Source organism: Desarmillaria tabescens (genome assembly GCF_030435595.1).
Source record: "Desarmillaria tabescens strain CCBAS 213 chromosome Unknown EV420scaffold_37, whole genome shotgun sequence".
Lineage (NCBI taxonomy): Eukaryota > Fungi > Basidiomycota > Agaricomycetes > Agaricales > Physalacriaceae > Desarmillaria > Desarmillaria tabescens.
In genome coordinates, this window is record NW_026848336.1 from 305947 (window position 1) to 322451 (window position 16505).

Below are 16505 nucleotides of genomic sequence, written 5' to 3' on the forward strand. Positions count from 1 at the left end.
CCGCACGGCATTGACTGCATAGTCAGGTGGGGGGAGGGGTGCTTCGTGAGGATGGGAGTTGAAGGAAATGAGCATCAGGAGAACAATTTCCTTACGATTCTGATGGAACAATAAGACCTTGTTAAATGCAAATATAGTATAGTCAATAAATAACAATGCATCATGAATAGATACCCGTTCTCTCTAATAATCAGGGTATCGCCCTAGCAAAGGCCTCCACTGGTCGTAGTGCCAGCACTGAATTCTAGACCTCCTGAAGCGGAGTGTGCCATCTAGAAAATACATCAGAAAATGCTATGCGAAAAAGAAAGGTCTAACGCACTGTTACTTTCCAGACTTGTTCTTCCCCCCCATCCTGACCTGGGTCCCGCTTTCGTAGGGAAGAGAGCCCCCTGAGTCACCTGTCGGTGTTGGTCTCCTCAATGATAGTGACAATGTCCCATTAAGCGTGAATTTTCAAACATCGACCAGAGTGATCTATTGAGTTCATCCGACATCGATCCACTTGTGTTCATCAATGCATCAACCTTCAAGCTTCACACCTGTGCCATCGCATCAATCGGTCTTTCACTGTGCCTGTCACCAGGATCGGGCATGCCATACCGAATATCCTAGAATCAGCTGTCTGTAGACTAATCATATAGATAGTCTCGGTACGCACCTTGAAGCTAGGTACTAGTATCATACCAGGTCCATCGTAGCCACGAAGTGAGCAAAAAAGGAGAAGTCATAATTTTGAGAGTAAGTAAGGCCAAGCCAAACACGAAAGGGACGCATAAGCGAAAGGAGGGGAAGAGCCTAATTTTTTGACAAACGAAGGGAAAGCTCCGAGTGAAAATTGAGACCTGCACAGCCACATCGGACAACAACTTGCCCGAAGCATCTGACTTGCTTGTATCCTCAATGAAACCGATCTCATTTTGCTAGGAAATTTTAGAACCGGAGAGACGTCATCTATGGAGTGAGACGCTGGGGAACTTAAACCAGACTCAACAATCCGTATGAAGACAAGTTGTCTGATGGGCGTGGTGAATTTAGCATCAACAATCACTCCAGGCATCACACAACGCGACGAAACCGCCGTTTTAATGCGTTATCTGGTATTATTAGTATCACTTGGAAGCAACAAGGGTTCAACGTTCATGCATCAAGAGTTGCAGCATCACCTCCTGGATGTCGGTGATAGTACACGTACTGCCTTCCGTGACTTACGGGCGCTGGAATAATGAGCCCATCTGTGAAGTCCTGCCAGTGTCTTCTTCGTTGCACAACGAGCAGGTATCTCCCCTAGGCGCCATTTTGTCCGATCTTTTCTAGCAGTGCCCGGTCACTGTTCTGTGTAACTTGATTTAACTGCTGTCCAGTGGCATCGCGTCATGTCGTTTCTATGACCCACTCCTCAATTCTCTCAGCTCTCAGTATTGACCTGTCACCACCCTCAGCGCCCAAGTGATGGTTAAGGAAGAACCAACGATGCAAACAAAATGGGTCGGCTCATACTCGGATACGCTGTGCAGCGCCCTGTCTCCGGAGATGTACTAGTGGGTGAGGGCCATCTCATCCGAGTGGCAATTCCGAGTCCTATTTTTGTCAGCCCTTCAGTACACCTATTAGTCGCAATGTCCGTACATGAAAGTATCTGGCACCTTGCCATTCGGATCTCGTCGCATATTAATACCCTCAATAGGACCTTCCCTCGACGCGTGTCTTCCCTGTATCATACCGTCGTTGAACCATACTATGTTATCGGGGTCAACATATCTGGCCGTAAAATGACTATTGCCGAAGTATATTATGCCCACAAGGCGATAAAGGGCGGGACCCTCATCAGTATGGAGCTCGATGGTTTCGTCTGGTGGCGTGTCTGTGAACGATACAGCCAACGCCATTACTGGAGGTGCGGTGTTATATGTTGTACACTTAGGAGAGGATGCATTGCACGATGTGCATATGGAATCCTGACTGGATACAGGTACTGATATCGTGTTATTAAAAAACTGTTGCAAGGTGTTCCATCGTACATCAGCAAAACCCAGAATTAGTCTTTCCGGGCTTGGTCTTTTTCTAGCCCTCTTTCTGCCTCTTTTTCTTGGGTGATCGAGTCTTGGTCTTGGCAAACCGGTTCTTCTGCGGCTTTCTGATCTTATCGATTGGGGCGGTCTTCGAATGACCTTGCAGTTGGTATGTATACGGATTGAAGTTAGATATTGCAATATTGAAGCCCATGCACATCCGTCACGGTGATGTTGCAGCGTCGCAGCAGTGCAGCCACTTGCAGATGGCGCATGGAATGGCAGGGAATGGCAGAAGAGCAACAAGAAATCTTCTAAGTTCTTTCAAACTCTGCCCGGGCATGTCCGGAACATGTCAACGTCATGTTGGACTTTAACTCGGAGTCCAAATTGATTATTCCCTCCCTCCTCTCTCCCTCACTTTACTGCAACTCGATACCGGCGATGGGGCCATTGGGCATGTACTGGTGGTACGAGGGCAAAGGTATGGGTGTCTCTCATTGAACTGACTATATCTGATTCTTGCATTTCCTTCCGGGCTGCCGTCATTGCCAACAGGTGAGAAAAGAAACGGTACGACCCAACACCTCATCATCACTCGCTGCTGAACTGACCAGAGCTGTAGATGGATGTGTGCAGACCAAGGAGAGGGCTGTTGTGAAGACTAGGATGGTGGCCATCCAGGAAGGGATGTGCCGGAGGGTGCGTGCTTCTTCCATTCCCCCATATAATTATTCACATTGTATTTTGTGTCGGTTAGACTGCTTAGCTGTTGTTCTCCCTTCTGCGGTGTGTTTTCTTTTGACAATCTGATGCAATACTGATATATTCGTAGCACTGTCATGCCATCGAAATCACATTCTTATCCTTCCTATAGGCGCCCATTCTTGCAACATCTCTCTTGTTATGTCACGGCTTCATTTCTATCTCTGAGGCAGAAAGGGTCATAGTGTTAGCGTTATGTGCTATAGTTCATTGTCATAGATAGAAATCAATATACTAGAATTTCTATATCCTCCAAAGCCATCGGAACATGAAAGAGAAAGAAACAAAAGACAGGAAGATGTTCTCTTCCTAAGACAGTGATAGATCTTGCCAAGACAAAATCCTTCTTGACGAGAATATGTACCTTACTTGGTAAAGACCCTTGATCTTCTTGTCTTTGCTGTCTTTTCGGTCTTGTGCAAGACCGAAAAGACACAAAAGACAACTTCTGGGTTTTGCTGATGTAGAGGGGCAGTAGAATGGGGTACTATGACACAACATTGCTGCGTTGATATAGGAGTTACCTGGCCACAGCTACAACGAAATCATCGGACAAGAAAGTGACATCAGTTCTGAGCAATGTCATCATTACAGCTTCAACGCTCATATTCCTGCCGAACACAAAGACAGTTGGATACTCACGATGCAATGCTCTCCTGATGTAGTCTCTTACTTCCTCCAAATTATACTCCCCTTTTGCGTATTTCTTGAATGATGAGGATGCCATGTCCATCCATCTGTTGCGAAGATGAGCGAATGATGCGGTGTACTTGGCCTCATCCGATTTCCATAGATTGTATAGCACAAACAAAACAGCATCATAAGCGCAACTGTTATTGGACCACTTACAGCCAGCAGGGCTAACCGGCACTGACCCCTGCATTATGCACTTGTCTTGCATGCTTTGCTTGAAGACGGTATCAGAGGCTTGACCTTGCACTATACGCTTGTCCAGGTATGCTTTGCTTGATGTTAAAGGTATCAGATGCTCGACCTTTGCGCTTCTCTGCTGCTTTCATGGGAGTAACATTCCGCACGTTAAGAGACTCATGTATGGTACTGGGTAGAGAAGGCCTACCGGGCTGTGGACCAAGAAGGTTAACCTGTTTTGACGACTTGAATAGTTTGCTTGGATTGTGTGTAATGAACGTCTTCTCCCACTCCAGATCAGTAGCGTCCACCATATCAAAAGGATTGATGATCGACCACATGAGCCTGGCATCCATGTTGACGGGGGTGTATTCAGTGCCAATGTATTCCTGGAAACTATGTATCAGTGAATATCTTGTTTCTCTGATCACAGTAATGGGCAGAGTACTTTCATATATTCGAATAGTTATATCATCGAGCATTTCGAGCTCCCTGAATTCCTGTCTCAATCGACCGCTGCAACCTGCCCTGTATCTTACACGGGTCAATCGGTGATGCCCGAACGTTAGCCAGAGCAGGCAATAGCAGCGTACCCTCTGTGGTGGCAGTTCTTGACAGTGCAGTGTAGTATGATTGGTGAGTTCTACAGTTGTTAAGGTCGACAGGGGTTGAATGGACGAGTTTTTCCTTGTGATGCAAAGTCCGTCATCGAAAAGTTGGTGATGACCTCCACTTGAGTGCGTGACAGCTTAATTGTATTATCATCCGGAAGACTGCATACAATGGTGTTAGAAGTGCACACGATAGGGATGACATTAAGCGGCAGACCTGGGATTCGAATGTCAGTAGGAGGGTCGATAAGTGAAACGAACAGAACCTCTAGCACTCTCTTGCCTTGAGGTCCAACACCTTCCTGTCCATGAATAAACAGAACCTTCTTGACCCTTGGTGATGCATAGCTCTGTTGCAGAGTTGGACCTGATCATGACAGGCATGCCTTTGCAGAGAGACAAGGTAGCAGGTATGTGCTTGTCATTCGCAGAAGGCGGCACAGCCCATAGCAACTCACGTAAGTGAGGTGTGATGGCTCGTACATTGCTTCTGGCACTCTTGCCACATGGCCTGTTCGCCCAGTCATCTTCAGTCGTTCGAGAGCCTGTCATTCGCTATAAAAGACCGTGAGTTCTTGTCCCGTCTCCTCTGTGAAACAGTATCGCACCTATTCGATTGTATTCGTCTTTATGCACTGTTCAGTCCTGTGATGATAGACACGTTTCGAAAAGCGGGATCCGTGATCTTCACAGCGGTAGGCTTACCTGCGACTTTGCTATTCAAGAAGGCGATGTCAGATTTGGTGACAGATTTATACCTCATATTTGTGAGGGCAGTGCGGAGCTTTTCATCCTCGGGGGACTGGGTACGCTGTCGCATATTCTGCCTCAATATCACAACCATAGTAACTTGATGCCATATGGCCTTACCCATCGCCATTTCCTGCGATCTAGGGCTTGCAGCATGCATTCTGTCACATGGACCATACAGAGAAGATGCTTCTCCTCCTATTGCAGGAGGTAGCTGCACGAAGTCCCCTGCAAAGATGACATTCATGCCCCCAAATGATACGTCAGACTTATTTAATATTACAGCTAGACGGCTACTGATTCGATACATATCAGCACAAGACAACATTGATACCTCATCTATAAACACTGTACTCCACACTGATCAAATGTTCCTTAACTTCAGCCAGCGTTTTCTTCGATATAGCCATCCTATTTGATTCGTTTATACCAAACATGAAGTGGTAGGTCGAACCTTTGATGAGGGCCACTGCAGTACCAGTAGGCATGACGGCGATCAACCGTCGACTCTCACATTGATAGCAGAAGTAGGACGTCAACGCATTAAGAACCCTGGTCTTACCGGTCCCCCCCATCCCACCGATATACATGCGAAGCGGTTCTGCCATAGGATTAGCAGAATGTTGTGCTACAATACGGAAGGCTCATTCTTGTTCAGTGTTCAGACCATATTGGCTGCATACGTCGGCAATAACAACATCTTCGGTCTTATCATGAAGAGATCGAATGAGGTGACTCTTGCGTATGACTTCAACCTGGTCTACATGAGCTGAACTCTTCCCTTTAGTTCGCTTTGTAGGTTCAGGAATATCACCATGATGTCTAGTAGTTAAGACAGATTGTCTCATTCGTGCAACTTCCTCTTTCCAAGCACTCGACATGGACGCTCTGCGACGATTGTGTCGAGATGTACGCTGCTTAAATCGGCAATTGTAGGCATTGCAACAGTCCACGAGCACCCAACTGGTCCCATTAGACAACAGATAGCAGCAGCCTGTGCTTCTCTGGCCTTTTGTCTCTTTCCAAGTGTAACCGTAGAGAGTTTAGCGTTTGTGTCTATGCCAAATTCAGTTGAAATCCTCGGCGACCATCTGCTGTGTTCCTTCTTGAGCAAGGGCATCAAGCTCGTCTTCGATTAGCCAAGGTGGCATACCTTCTCCAGCTTCCTGAATTAACTCAGCCCTGTAGTCGTCCCATGCATCCAGGCATTCATACCGCAAATTGAAGTTTGACATTATCTTGATGTGGGCTTCAGAAAAGTGATATCCACTGTACTCTTCATCCCACGTAATTTCCTGCAGATGCCTTGAGGTCAGTACCCGATCTCCAAGGCCTAAACAACACTAACATGCACAGGCAGTAATACTCTCTGTCGCCCTTATCTTTGCGGGGTAGGAGTCCTGCCCACGAAATTTGGAACCTTCCGTTTGGCTTCAGGAAAGACACATACATGATGTGACTCATGTAGTGGATGGGTGTCCATAAATTGGAAACAGTTTGATTTGTGCTTTCCGTCCTTTCCTTTTACCGCCAACAGGATTTCGTTCGTGTCTCATATCATCCATGGAATCCTCTTCATCGGTATTGTGTGAAATATATGGTACACATGCTGCAACCCTGGATAACATGTCTCTGACAACCTGCGACATGTCCCCCTCCAACGCGCCATCCTCATCGTCGACGACAAAGTCCTGGATAGAACCAGCATCACTATACAATGATGCGGCGTCTCCATCCATAGAAATAGTGTCGTGCCCGTCCATGATAGGCTCTTCCATTTCGCTGGCGGGGCCTACAGACAGGTCATCTTCTAATATGATCGGCTCATCGTGTGTTTGTGTCTTCTTTTTCCCTGTCGAATTGGCGAATCATTCGCACGTGCACATCCAATCATACAGTGAGATATGTTCAAGTTGTACAGGTCTGTGTATATAATCCTCTACAGGGGAGACTCCTATTATAGATCCTTTCCGCTTCTTCAGTGTAATTTGTACCTTATCAATGGAACTGCCCGGATCTTTCCAGCTGCTCACTGCCTCTGCCACATAAGACTTCCAGTAGAATGTGATGAATTTTTTATTCGTGTAATGGTCGGGGAATCCGAGAAGATACAAGCATATCATAGGAGAACCTATTTCAGTCTTGGTGCCAAGCACATTGACCATCTGCATCATCAGCTTGCGTGCTCGATCCTTTCAGGTCCGGTTAGGATCGTGTGGCTGGTCTTTGTCGCATTGGAACACAGCTCAAATGCATTCAAATATGGCATGCATTTTCAAGCCGGGCTTGATAATGTAGTCGGTCACATATACCAAAACAGCTTTAATGGCGGTACCTGAATGAAGGGAAGTAACGTCTGTGTTGCAGCAGAAGATGTAAGAAATGAGTGGTGTAAAGGTGTTGATCCAGGCCTCTTTTTTAATTATATTTATATGACTGGTCTCTTTATCAACTGTGGTCTCTTTTACAATCTTTCTTGGAAAGCAGGCCTTGCACTTCTTCCATTTGTTGTCCAAGCAGCCTTTCACATTAGCATTTTGTTTCAGCGTACCATCAGCCCAAGTGTTGGAATGACAACTGTGTATATTGCATTTATTGATGATCATATCCACCATATGCCTGAAATATCCCCACCAGGACTCACTGGTGTTTCCGGCCTTGCAATCGGCACACCCACTGGGCTGGTCGCAATGGGATGGTGGGGTATTGGGTAGGACTTCAGTGAAATCATAATATCCAGGTTGAAGACTTTGTTTGTGTCTCATGATCAAGACCATGTCCTGTGCACCAGTGAAGTAGTCTCCCTTGTGTACACTCTCCAGATACTGTATGAGACGTATCTGAAACTCAGAGTCATCAGACAAGAGGTGATCGCGTATTTCTTGAGGACTAAGGCATTTCCGAATCCATATAATCATATGAAGATGCAATGTTAACTGGCCTTGTTGTTCGACAGTCCCATAGTATGCAGAAGTATCACCAAACAAACCAGGCATGAATTGATCACCCACCCTAAGGACGTATCGGATAAATAGTTCTACCATGAAATTGAAGAACCTGGCTGCTGCGACAGGGTTACCAGAGACGAGGCGGACCCTTTCCTTCTCGGCTAGTGGTATGGGATCGAACTCCATATGCTTATCGGCCCAATACATGCAAATAGGATGACTATGGTCGGAAGGAGCCATCGTGAAGTACCAAGAAGGAGCGCCTTCAGAAGCCATCAATGAATAGGCCTCATTCCGCATATACTTCTTCGACATCAGAGACCCCCGAACGTTATAAGCGATGTGGTCTAAATCGTTTAATAACTTAAAGCAGTCCTTCTCTGCATCTGTAGCAGGAACAACTGTCTGACCTTTGGACATATGGTCAGATATGCTTTCCAGAACGGAATTGTCGATCCTATGGATCCTCTCAGATATCTCGAAGAATTTGTCTTTATCAGCCAAAAGGAACCCACCTGTAGTGCTGGTCTTCACCTGCTCATGACTGAAAGCAACAAATGGGAAACCCACATCGGTCTGAAAATGTTTGTCATGATACATTAAAAGCCATTTTTTGTGAGCGGCGTCAGAAAGCGAACTGGAACCTACACCCCCTTTCCCGTATGGGAACAACCATGGGAACATCGAAGGATACAGTGACGTGTTATGATATATCGACTGAGGTGCTGCAGCATGCCCAACAGCAAGTACTCCTCGATTCGCCTTGAAATGTCGAGCTGCCATAGTCTTCTGCTCGGAGAGGGACTTAGTGTTGAGCTGCTCACCCATAAGGCCGTGTACTATGACCGGACAAGGCTCATCTGTAGTACCATCGGCATCATCATTATCGAATATGCTGGTGCCTTCTGGTACCTTGTTGCTGCTCCGATTCTTATATACCACCGTCATGGGTGCCTCGCCATCGATGTATGTGGACATGTTAGCTTCGGACAACTCCACCTGTGCATAATTGCAATGATTTAGCTGAAGCCATCCCAATGCATCCATAACATTACAATGCCATACTAACAATGGTGTACGTTTCATCTCCTCCTCGGTCGGCTGAGTCAGACCAGTGAACAAAATGGCCAGCACTTCGTCCAGCTCCTCACGCGGAAGAGGAAGAGTGTCGTACACCTTGGAAACCGGAGACTCGAATGCAACGACGTGCAAAATCATCTTCCTAGAGCCAAGTTCAGGATGCCCTGAGATGGCGACACGGACAAAACAGCAACTGTGACGGATCCATGACACGAGTATGCGTTCAATGAAAGAAAGCCTGGACAGCACTTCTGGCACCTCACCCAACCACAAGTTATTTGCTAGCGCATGTTTGGGAACCTTTCCTTTGTGAATACATGACCTGCAAGTTACACAAATCAGATCGGTAGTGGAATCCCTGACTGGGCCACCAAGAGGGCAGATGGGATCGGAGTCGCTTGCACGCTCCTTGACAGTACATGCATCGTTTTCTAAGATATAGAGCAACCGGGCGACATGACTGGAACAACTCAGCTTCGATAATGGAGTCAGCTGCCCACATACAGTGCACCCCAACTCTTGAAAGCAGCCAGCTGCATGGAGTCAACACATTCCCAAATAATTGATGCCTCCCTTGAAGGGTCAAGGGGTGAAGGTGGGTACACTGCACCACTCTCGATAGCACAAGGGTTTTGGTCTGAAGACGGGGCACCGTCTGGTTTACGACGCTCGTTGGTAGGTACATTAAACAAGGGGATTTTCTTGAGCATGGTAATATAAGAATCGCATACGTGGCAGTGATGTCCTACGAGTGCATCTAGTATAGCATGCTTCGTATTATGAGGATTGACCATAGTATTGTGAACAGTGAGAAGCCTTCGGAGGTCATTAGCAGGTATGCAAGCAGCGACTACGTGCAGCAGAACCACCAGGCATAGAAAAGACAAATCAGAAGTATATCTTTCTGCATCAACTTTTTCCATGTGCACGTGATATTGATATTTGTAAGAGGGGGCAAGCGCATCGGACAATGCATCTTCACTCAAATAAGGAGACAAGACGTCCTGTGTAACATATAAATGTGCGCCTCGACCGCCGCCTACCCTATATGAAGGTTTAGAGCAGTCAAGAGATGCGCTACAGCCTCTTGCCTTTGGCACAGCATGGAGGTTAATGCGATGGCGAGGTCCACAGAACAAAAGATACGCGACGCAGACCAAGATTATCAATGATACAACATATAGCACAACACAAGAGTATCGAGTGTCTATATAGACCATGCCATGTAAAAGTCTATGCATGAGCCACCCACACAGGCAAAACCACCCTAATGGGCAAGGAACAGGATAGGCAGAATGACCTGCAATGACAGAAGGAGTCTCAGAACGATGCACGACAATGCATAGATGTAAATAGATCATCTGTATAGACATTAATACGAACAAATAATAACGAAACACGTAGTGATCAAAGGACAGGTAACAGATGCCAGTGAGCACAGCACAGCATGCCCCCTTGAACTAGATGGCATAGAGTAAGTTACATTAAAAAAAGAATAAAGAAACTGAACACCACACACCAGACAAATATACATACGTGAACACAATATGGGGGGACGAGACATCCAAGCAAGTAACTGAAATGTATGAAGTCGATCAACAGAGCATTGATATTCGAATATGCAACAAACGTACCACTAATAACCCCAACGTCAAAGTAGCATCCCGTGCCACCGCCTGAATCGAAAGGTACGTTGGTACATTCATCGAGTTCTAAGTGGACGACTAGAGAAACAGGACGTGAACTTGGCATATGAAAGAGAAGAGTACCGAGTACGAAGTGGTAGTAAAAGCAGTCGCACGAGCAACACACGTACTTGCAGAATATTCACGACTAGATGGCACAAGGCAGGAGAGGAGAGCAGAAGGAAATGAAAGGGAAAAGGAGGACATGGGTCATGAACTCTATCAACGCATTCAAACTCCGCAAGTGCCACATGGAAAATATTACAGGATATGTACCAGTCCATGCCACAAGTTGTTCACAAGATCACAAGGGCACTATTACGATTTCGCTGCTTATCCTATCTTATTGACCTCATCGTAATCTCGTTATGCTAATCCTCCGACTCTGATCGCACCAAGCCATGCTCACACCGCATGCTTAACGCACCATTACAGACCGTAGTACTATATTTAGCACGACCCGAATTGTATTTAAGTAGCTCAACTGCAGGTCTTAAACCTCAGTCTCGAACTAAAGTTTATTCACCCGATAACTTAGTCTGAACTCAATCTCAAATCGCTAAGCAATAGCTCCCTGCACGCAAACCTGTGGACAACATAGAGTGCCTGACCGAAGTGCGAGTCATGCTCAGTTGTTTGATCTTGTTTGTGTAATCGGTCGCTAACAATTAGTTTGAGACTTCCTTACTCTTCACCAACGTTGACATTGACGAAGACGAACGAATGAACCCCATCGAACAAACCATCACAGAACTCATAGGGCTACAAGGCTTCATTGCCATAGCCTACCTCACCTTCCTATACAGATATGAATACTGACGAAGACAGGAGCCAGTCTCCCGAGAAGCTATCACCGTCGAAGCCCCCAACGAGGAGGCTAGACAGCAGGAAACACCCCCTCCCGACTACGTCGACGGCAGGGAAGGGGGAGATCTTACCTTCATCCACTTCATCTTCATCACCAACGAGTCCGACTCTGACTCCGACTCTGACATGGAGGGATGGCCCACACAAAGAGGCCCAGTCGTTGAAGACGAAGAAGAGCCAGGAATCTACGAACAAGGGGTGGACCAGCGTGTTCTCTCTCCCATTACCGAAGAAGAAAGTGAAGGGGAAAGCACAGGAAGCGACCCCTGGAATGCCCCTTCCCCCACCTCCACCGAAAACTCAGCCACCAACCCTGGCTACGATTCAGACGGGCAACGTCTCTATCAGAGAGGGCTTAGATACCATTTGGGAGAAAGAAGAACGACTGAAGATGGAACTGGAAGCAGTTCAGATGAAGAAAGCAGCACTACAGAGGAGGACGGTAGCAGCCATGAGCTCTCAGGACCACAAAACGACTGGTCCCCTCCAAGGCTGGACTCAAGAGGAGAAACATGGGGAAACCAGTATGCCCACAGTGACTCAGACAATGAAGAAGACTACCTCACTCTCATCACATGACCAAACACCCCAATCATCATCAACGATAGGGAAGGGGAAGCCACTACCGAGCTCGACCAGTGTGAGCCCACATACGACGCCGACACCAGCTGCGATGTATGCAGACAAATACAGGACTATGCCGACGCCTGGCTCATGTACGAAGGAATCGAACCCCCTTCATCCGTCGCCCCCTACGCAATCTATCCCCTTGCCCCAGAGCACCCCTTTGCAGCCCCCGTCCCCTTCATCGCACCTTGGGTATGGGATCGGCCCCGAAGGCCAGACTTCGACCGAGTCGTACTCCGGGTCAATGAGTGGGCCCGAATCATCAGAAACTGGAACTGAATTATCACAGGAAGCATGGAGCCTTTTGAGTGAGTCTGACCAGTCGGACTTAGAAGAAGGCGAAATCTACGAGAACCCTGGAACCATGCAGCCCTCAATTTGGAGCGGCTACACAGGGCGGGGGAGTATGGAGATGAGGACATCATCCCGGAATTCGTGGAAGGATCTAGCTCGGGAACCTACTGAGGTCGAGCTTCAAAATATGACTTATTTGGAAATGCTTCATTGGACGGAAAGAAAGTTGCCCCGAGAAATATCGTGGAACGGGTCACCACAGGGAAGGCACTACTGGAACAACAAAAACAACCCTGTTGGAAGCCAGGTACTATACCGGGAGACCATCTTCCATACTAACCTATTATGGAACCAAGTACACCCAAGTGACTATACGGTGTTGCGACTGCAGCCTATTTACGCATGTAATTTTGCAATCTAGAGTGTTTTACATGCATACTGAGAAATAGTGAGCGAGCAGACTAAAACTACGCGTTGACACTAATGCTACGTGGTGCAATGATATGGAATATAACTTATGGCATCAGAAGCAACGGGATTCTAAACAGGACTTAGTCACAGCACTGTACCTGACGGGCATGCGTGATGAGAAGGCCAAACCCTATACCCAATGCCTTAGGCTCTAACTTACAAGCACACTCGCAGGAGCTAGATAAAACCTTGAAGATTGCACTGACACTGAGAACACTTAGCGCGCTCGCTAACTGTGACGCGCCGTACCTGAAAATCCAGGGAAATCCTTAAGCGAGCTGACAGATATCATCGGCATGAGCTTGGGCAATGGGCTTTGGCCGAAGTCCGCGAGCCCATGTTCCATTGTTCTGAGTCCCATTGTTCGAAGACTCACTTGTTGCCATGTCTATGAGAAGCCTCTGTGAATCCAAGAAAGAAGTCCTGAACGACATACACCAGAACTGATAGTTCCGTGCGCCTAGACCTGTCGGTCACTAGAGAACAAGCCCGCGGGTGTCGGGAGAGCACCTCTTGGCACGCATTTAGCAAGCTCACTATAGAAATGAGACTAAAACTGGGAAGTCCGACTCAGATGCTCAGTAAGGTGGCGGTGGCAACATGCTATGCATGTAGGAGTCTGGGTACTGCACAACGTTTGTAATTCTAATTCCCCTGTAGTATAAGTAGACTGGTTACATGTTAGCCACTAACTCTAATCGACTTAGATCGTACTAAGGTCGCTACTCGCACTTCGGTAGACGACACTCAGCAAGTCAAAGGCGACGCAAGTCGATGGACACTTAGTCACGAAGAACGGAGTTCGATGTTAGGTAGAATAAACCTTAGCCGAAGCTGGGGTTTAGACCAGCTGAGGCTCTACTTAAATACACGTTGCGTAGGCTAAAGATAGTGCCGCAGCAACGTCCGATCGAAATCGCAGCATAGCGTAAGCGTGAATACGTAAGAAAAGAAAAGGAAAAGAAAAAGAAAAGAATAAATCGTAACATTACCCCCTCCTTAAGACTCATTCGTCCCGAATGAGAATATATCTCCTTCCCTCCACACAAGCGAGTTGAGGGGCTCCCTTCTGCTTTAAAACAGGATCGATTGGACCTCCGCTACCCCATAAAAAGTCACGTCAGTGGGTTCGGCCTCAGACCCTCTCTCCCCCTGGACTCAGGTCCCAAAACTTCCTGAGCCACTTTGCGCCGGTTAGGCCTCAACTGTCTGTCGGGATTCGCGATCCCTAAGGGTTCAATGCTCATTAATGAGCGGTGGCAATCCCCTTCTACACCGTGAGTTGTTGATTTAGGACTCCTTCGATACAAAGGAGTCACTAGATCCGTCCTGCGAGGAGGAGGGTCGTGATTCTGAATAGAACGACCATACCTCGTCGTCTTCATCATCGTTGTCATCATCTTCATCCTTGTCCCAGTTTTCTGTGACCCGTTGTAAGAGGTCTACGTCCGGGCTATCATTGTCTGGCCTTTCCTCCACTATTGGTACTCCGTCCGCTTCTTCTGCAGTTACTTCTCGCATCTCCATCGAGGACTGTGCATCGGAGTGTCTTGGGTTGGTGCATTCGGAGGAGTAGACTGTTTCCACGTCCGTGACACATGGAGTATCCGGGTCGTGGTATGGTGTTCGAGCCTCCCGGGGTATTTTGTCGTCTCTTCCGACTGCTTTCCCGTATTTGTTGACTTCCCAATGGATCCGTTGGAGACGCGCTTCGTACTCGTTTACGAGTTCTTCTGCGTTTGCCATGTCTGACCGCTTAACCCAGGAGTTTTCCTCTCTCAGGTACCCTCGCCACTTTACTAAGTATTCTGTTATGGCGCGGCGAGTTCGTCCTCGGCCTATAACCTTGTCCCGCTGCTCCACTATTTCCTTGATTTCGTATTCCTCTTCTTCATCAATTAATTCCGGAGGTGGTCTCTCGGGACGTGGTTGATTTGGAAAGGTTGGAGTGGAATAGGGTGTTAAAAGCGATTCGTTGAAGCGGCTGTGGATTTTCCATTTTATCGGCAGCTTCAACTCATAAGCGGAGGCCCCCTTCTTGGCCGTGATGGTGAAGGGGCCGACACGACGGTCCCCGAGCTTCTTGGTCGGTCGTGGGAGATGAAGGTTGGTCGCGTCGAGCCATACCTTGTCTCCTACTTGGTACTCCACGGCGGCAGTCTTTCGTTTGTCGTAGGCCTTTTTCATGGACTCTGCCGCCTTCTCTAATGATTTCTTGGCCTCGCCTTGTGCTTTCTCTATCTCCTCCACTAATTTGCCCGCTGCTGGAACGGTCGTTGCTCGTTGAGAGTTCTTGATGACCTCTCCGTCCCTTCCAAAGATCACCCGGTAGGGGGAGTACCCCGTTGCTGAGTGTTGACGATTGTTGTGAGTGAAGGCTGCTAGCGGCAACCATTCGCTCCAATCGTCTTGCCTGTCGTTGACGAACATCTTGAGGTATTTTTCAATCTCCTGATTAACCCTCTCCGTTTGGCCATCCGTCTGCGGGTGGTATGCCGTGGAAGGGTTTCCCTCGACATGGAGTAGTCGATAGAATTCCTTCATGAATTTAGACACGAATACCGAGCCTCGGTCGGAAATCACTTTCTCGGGCATCACGCCGTAGGGTATGTAGACGTAGTCCCTCAGGATCTTTGCAAATCCGAGGGAAGTAAGTTCTTCGGTGCAAGCAATAGGGATAATAGCTTTAGAGAAACGGTCGACGATGACGAGAATGGAGTCGTATCCGTTGGAGTCCGGGAGTTTGGTGATCATGTCGACCGAGATATGGGTCCACGGACGCATAGGTATTTCATTGGGGTGCAGGGGGGCCCGTTTCGGGCGACGATCCGCCTTGGTTCGTTGACAGACGTCACATCCTTTCACATAGGCTTCTACGTCTCGGCGCATTCGGGGCCACCAGTAGTCGCGGAGTACCAATTCTTTGGTCTTTTCGATACCTGGATGGCCAGCGGTGACATGATCATGCTTGAGGGCAATGATCTGTCCTCGGAGTTCATGGTTTACGGGAACGTAGATCCGTCCGTCATACCATAACATCCCCTGTTCTCGGGATACCCCCTTTTCATGATTGAGAGAGTCTGCAATCCCTCTGTCCCAATGTCGAGCATCATGAGTGACGACTTTAATCTTCTCGTGAAGTTCCTCTGCGGTGGGCATTATCAGCGCCCTGAAATGTTCAGCTTTGAGGACTGTCACGTCTCGGTTATCCTCCTTCCCCTGATCGTGATCCGCCCTTCGGGATAAAAGGTCGGCCTTGCGGTTTTGAGCCCCCGGCTTATGGTGTAGGCTGAACTGGTACTCCGCTAACTCAGTGACCCACCGAGCTTGTCGTCGGTTGAGCTTCTGCGGTTTGCGGAAATACTGGAGGTTGGAATGATCGGTCCAGATCTCGAAGTCTTCCTTTGCCCCCATGAGGTATTGACGCCACTCTTCGAGAGCGATCATTATAGCCAACAACTCCTTGTCGTAGATTTCATAATTGCGCTCGGTGACGGAGAGGGCCTTGGAAAGAAAGGCAACCGG

The 16505-nt window shown here is 47.8% G+C and overlaps 7 protein-coding genes across 7 annotated transcripts; all 7 read right to left on the reverse strand.

The window, feature by feature from the left end:
- Positions 1 to 2387: 2387 nt before the first annotated feature.
- Positions 2388 to 2794, reverse strand: EV420DRAFT_1564241 (uncharacterized protein). The gene is made up of 2 exons (XM_060473968.1): positions 2638 to 2794; positions 2388 to 2585 (listed from the first exon to the last, which is right to left on the reverse strand). Exons 1-2 carry the CDS (start codon positions 2729 to 2731, stop codon positions 2407 to 2409), a joined length of 273 nt encoding a protein of 90 aa, XP_060327099.1. The 5' UTR covers positions 2732 to 2794; the 3' UTR covers positions 2388 to 2406.
- Positions 2795 to 3297: 503 nt separating this feature from the next.
- Positions 3298 to 4171, reverse strand: EV420DRAFT_1275084 (uncharacterized protein; the record flags this gene model as incomplete). Its single annotated transcript, XM_060467882.1, has 2 exons — positions 3298 to 3647; positions 3772 to 4171. Coding segments are annotated over 2 exons (750 nt in total), but the record flags the coding sequence as incomplete, so codon positions are not given.
- Positions 4172 to 4299: 128 nt separating this feature from the next.
- EV420DRAFT_1622065 (uncharacterized protein) lies at positions 4300 to 5255 on the reverse strand (the record flags this gene model as incomplete). The annotated part of the gene is made up of 3 exons (XM_060475772.1): positions 4300 to 4534; positions 4557 to 4803; positions 4895 to 5255. 3 exons carry the CDS (start codon positions 5253 to 5255, stop codon positions 4300 to 4302), a joined length of 843 nt encoding a protein of 280 aa, XP_060327101.1.
- A 1621-nt stretch (positions 5256 to 6876) lies between these two features.
- Positions 6877 to 7182, reverse strand: EV420DRAFT_1275111 (uncharacterized protein; the record flags this gene model as incomplete). The annotated part of the gene is made up of 1 exon (XM_060467883.1): positions 6877 to 7182. One exon carries the CDS (start codon positions 7180 to 7182, stop codon positions 6877 to 6879), a length of 306 nt encoding a protein of 101 aa, XP_060327102.1.
- Positions 7183 to 7254: 72 nt separating this feature from the next.
- EV420DRAFT_1274942 (uncharacterized protein) lies at positions 7255 to 8004 on the reverse strand (the record flags this gene model as incomplete). Its single annotated transcript, XM_060467875.1, has 1 exon — positions 7255 to 8004. The coding sequence occupies one exon, from the start codon at positions 8002 to 8004 to the stop codon at positions 7255 to 7257; it is 750 nt and encodes a 249-aa protein (XP_060327103.1).
- Positions 8005 to 8262: 258 nt separating this feature from the next.
- On the reverse strand, positions 8263 to 8739 carry EV420DRAFT_1275139 (uncharacterized protein; the record flags this gene model as incomplete). Its single annotated transcript, XM_060467885.1, has 1 exon — positions 8263 to 8739. A coding segment is annotated over one exon (477 nt), but the record flags the coding sequence as incomplete, so codon positions are not given.
- A 33-nt stretch (positions 8740 to 8772) lies between these two features.
- On the reverse strand, positions 8773 to 9558 carry EV420DRAFT_1220689 (uncharacterized protein; the record flags this gene model as incomplete). Its single annotated transcript, XM_060466454.1, has 1 exon — positions 8773 to 9558. A coding segment is annotated over one exon (786 nt), but the record flags the coding sequence as incomplete, so codon positions are not given.
- Between the last annotated feature and the right edge of the window lie 6947 nt (positions 9559 to 16505).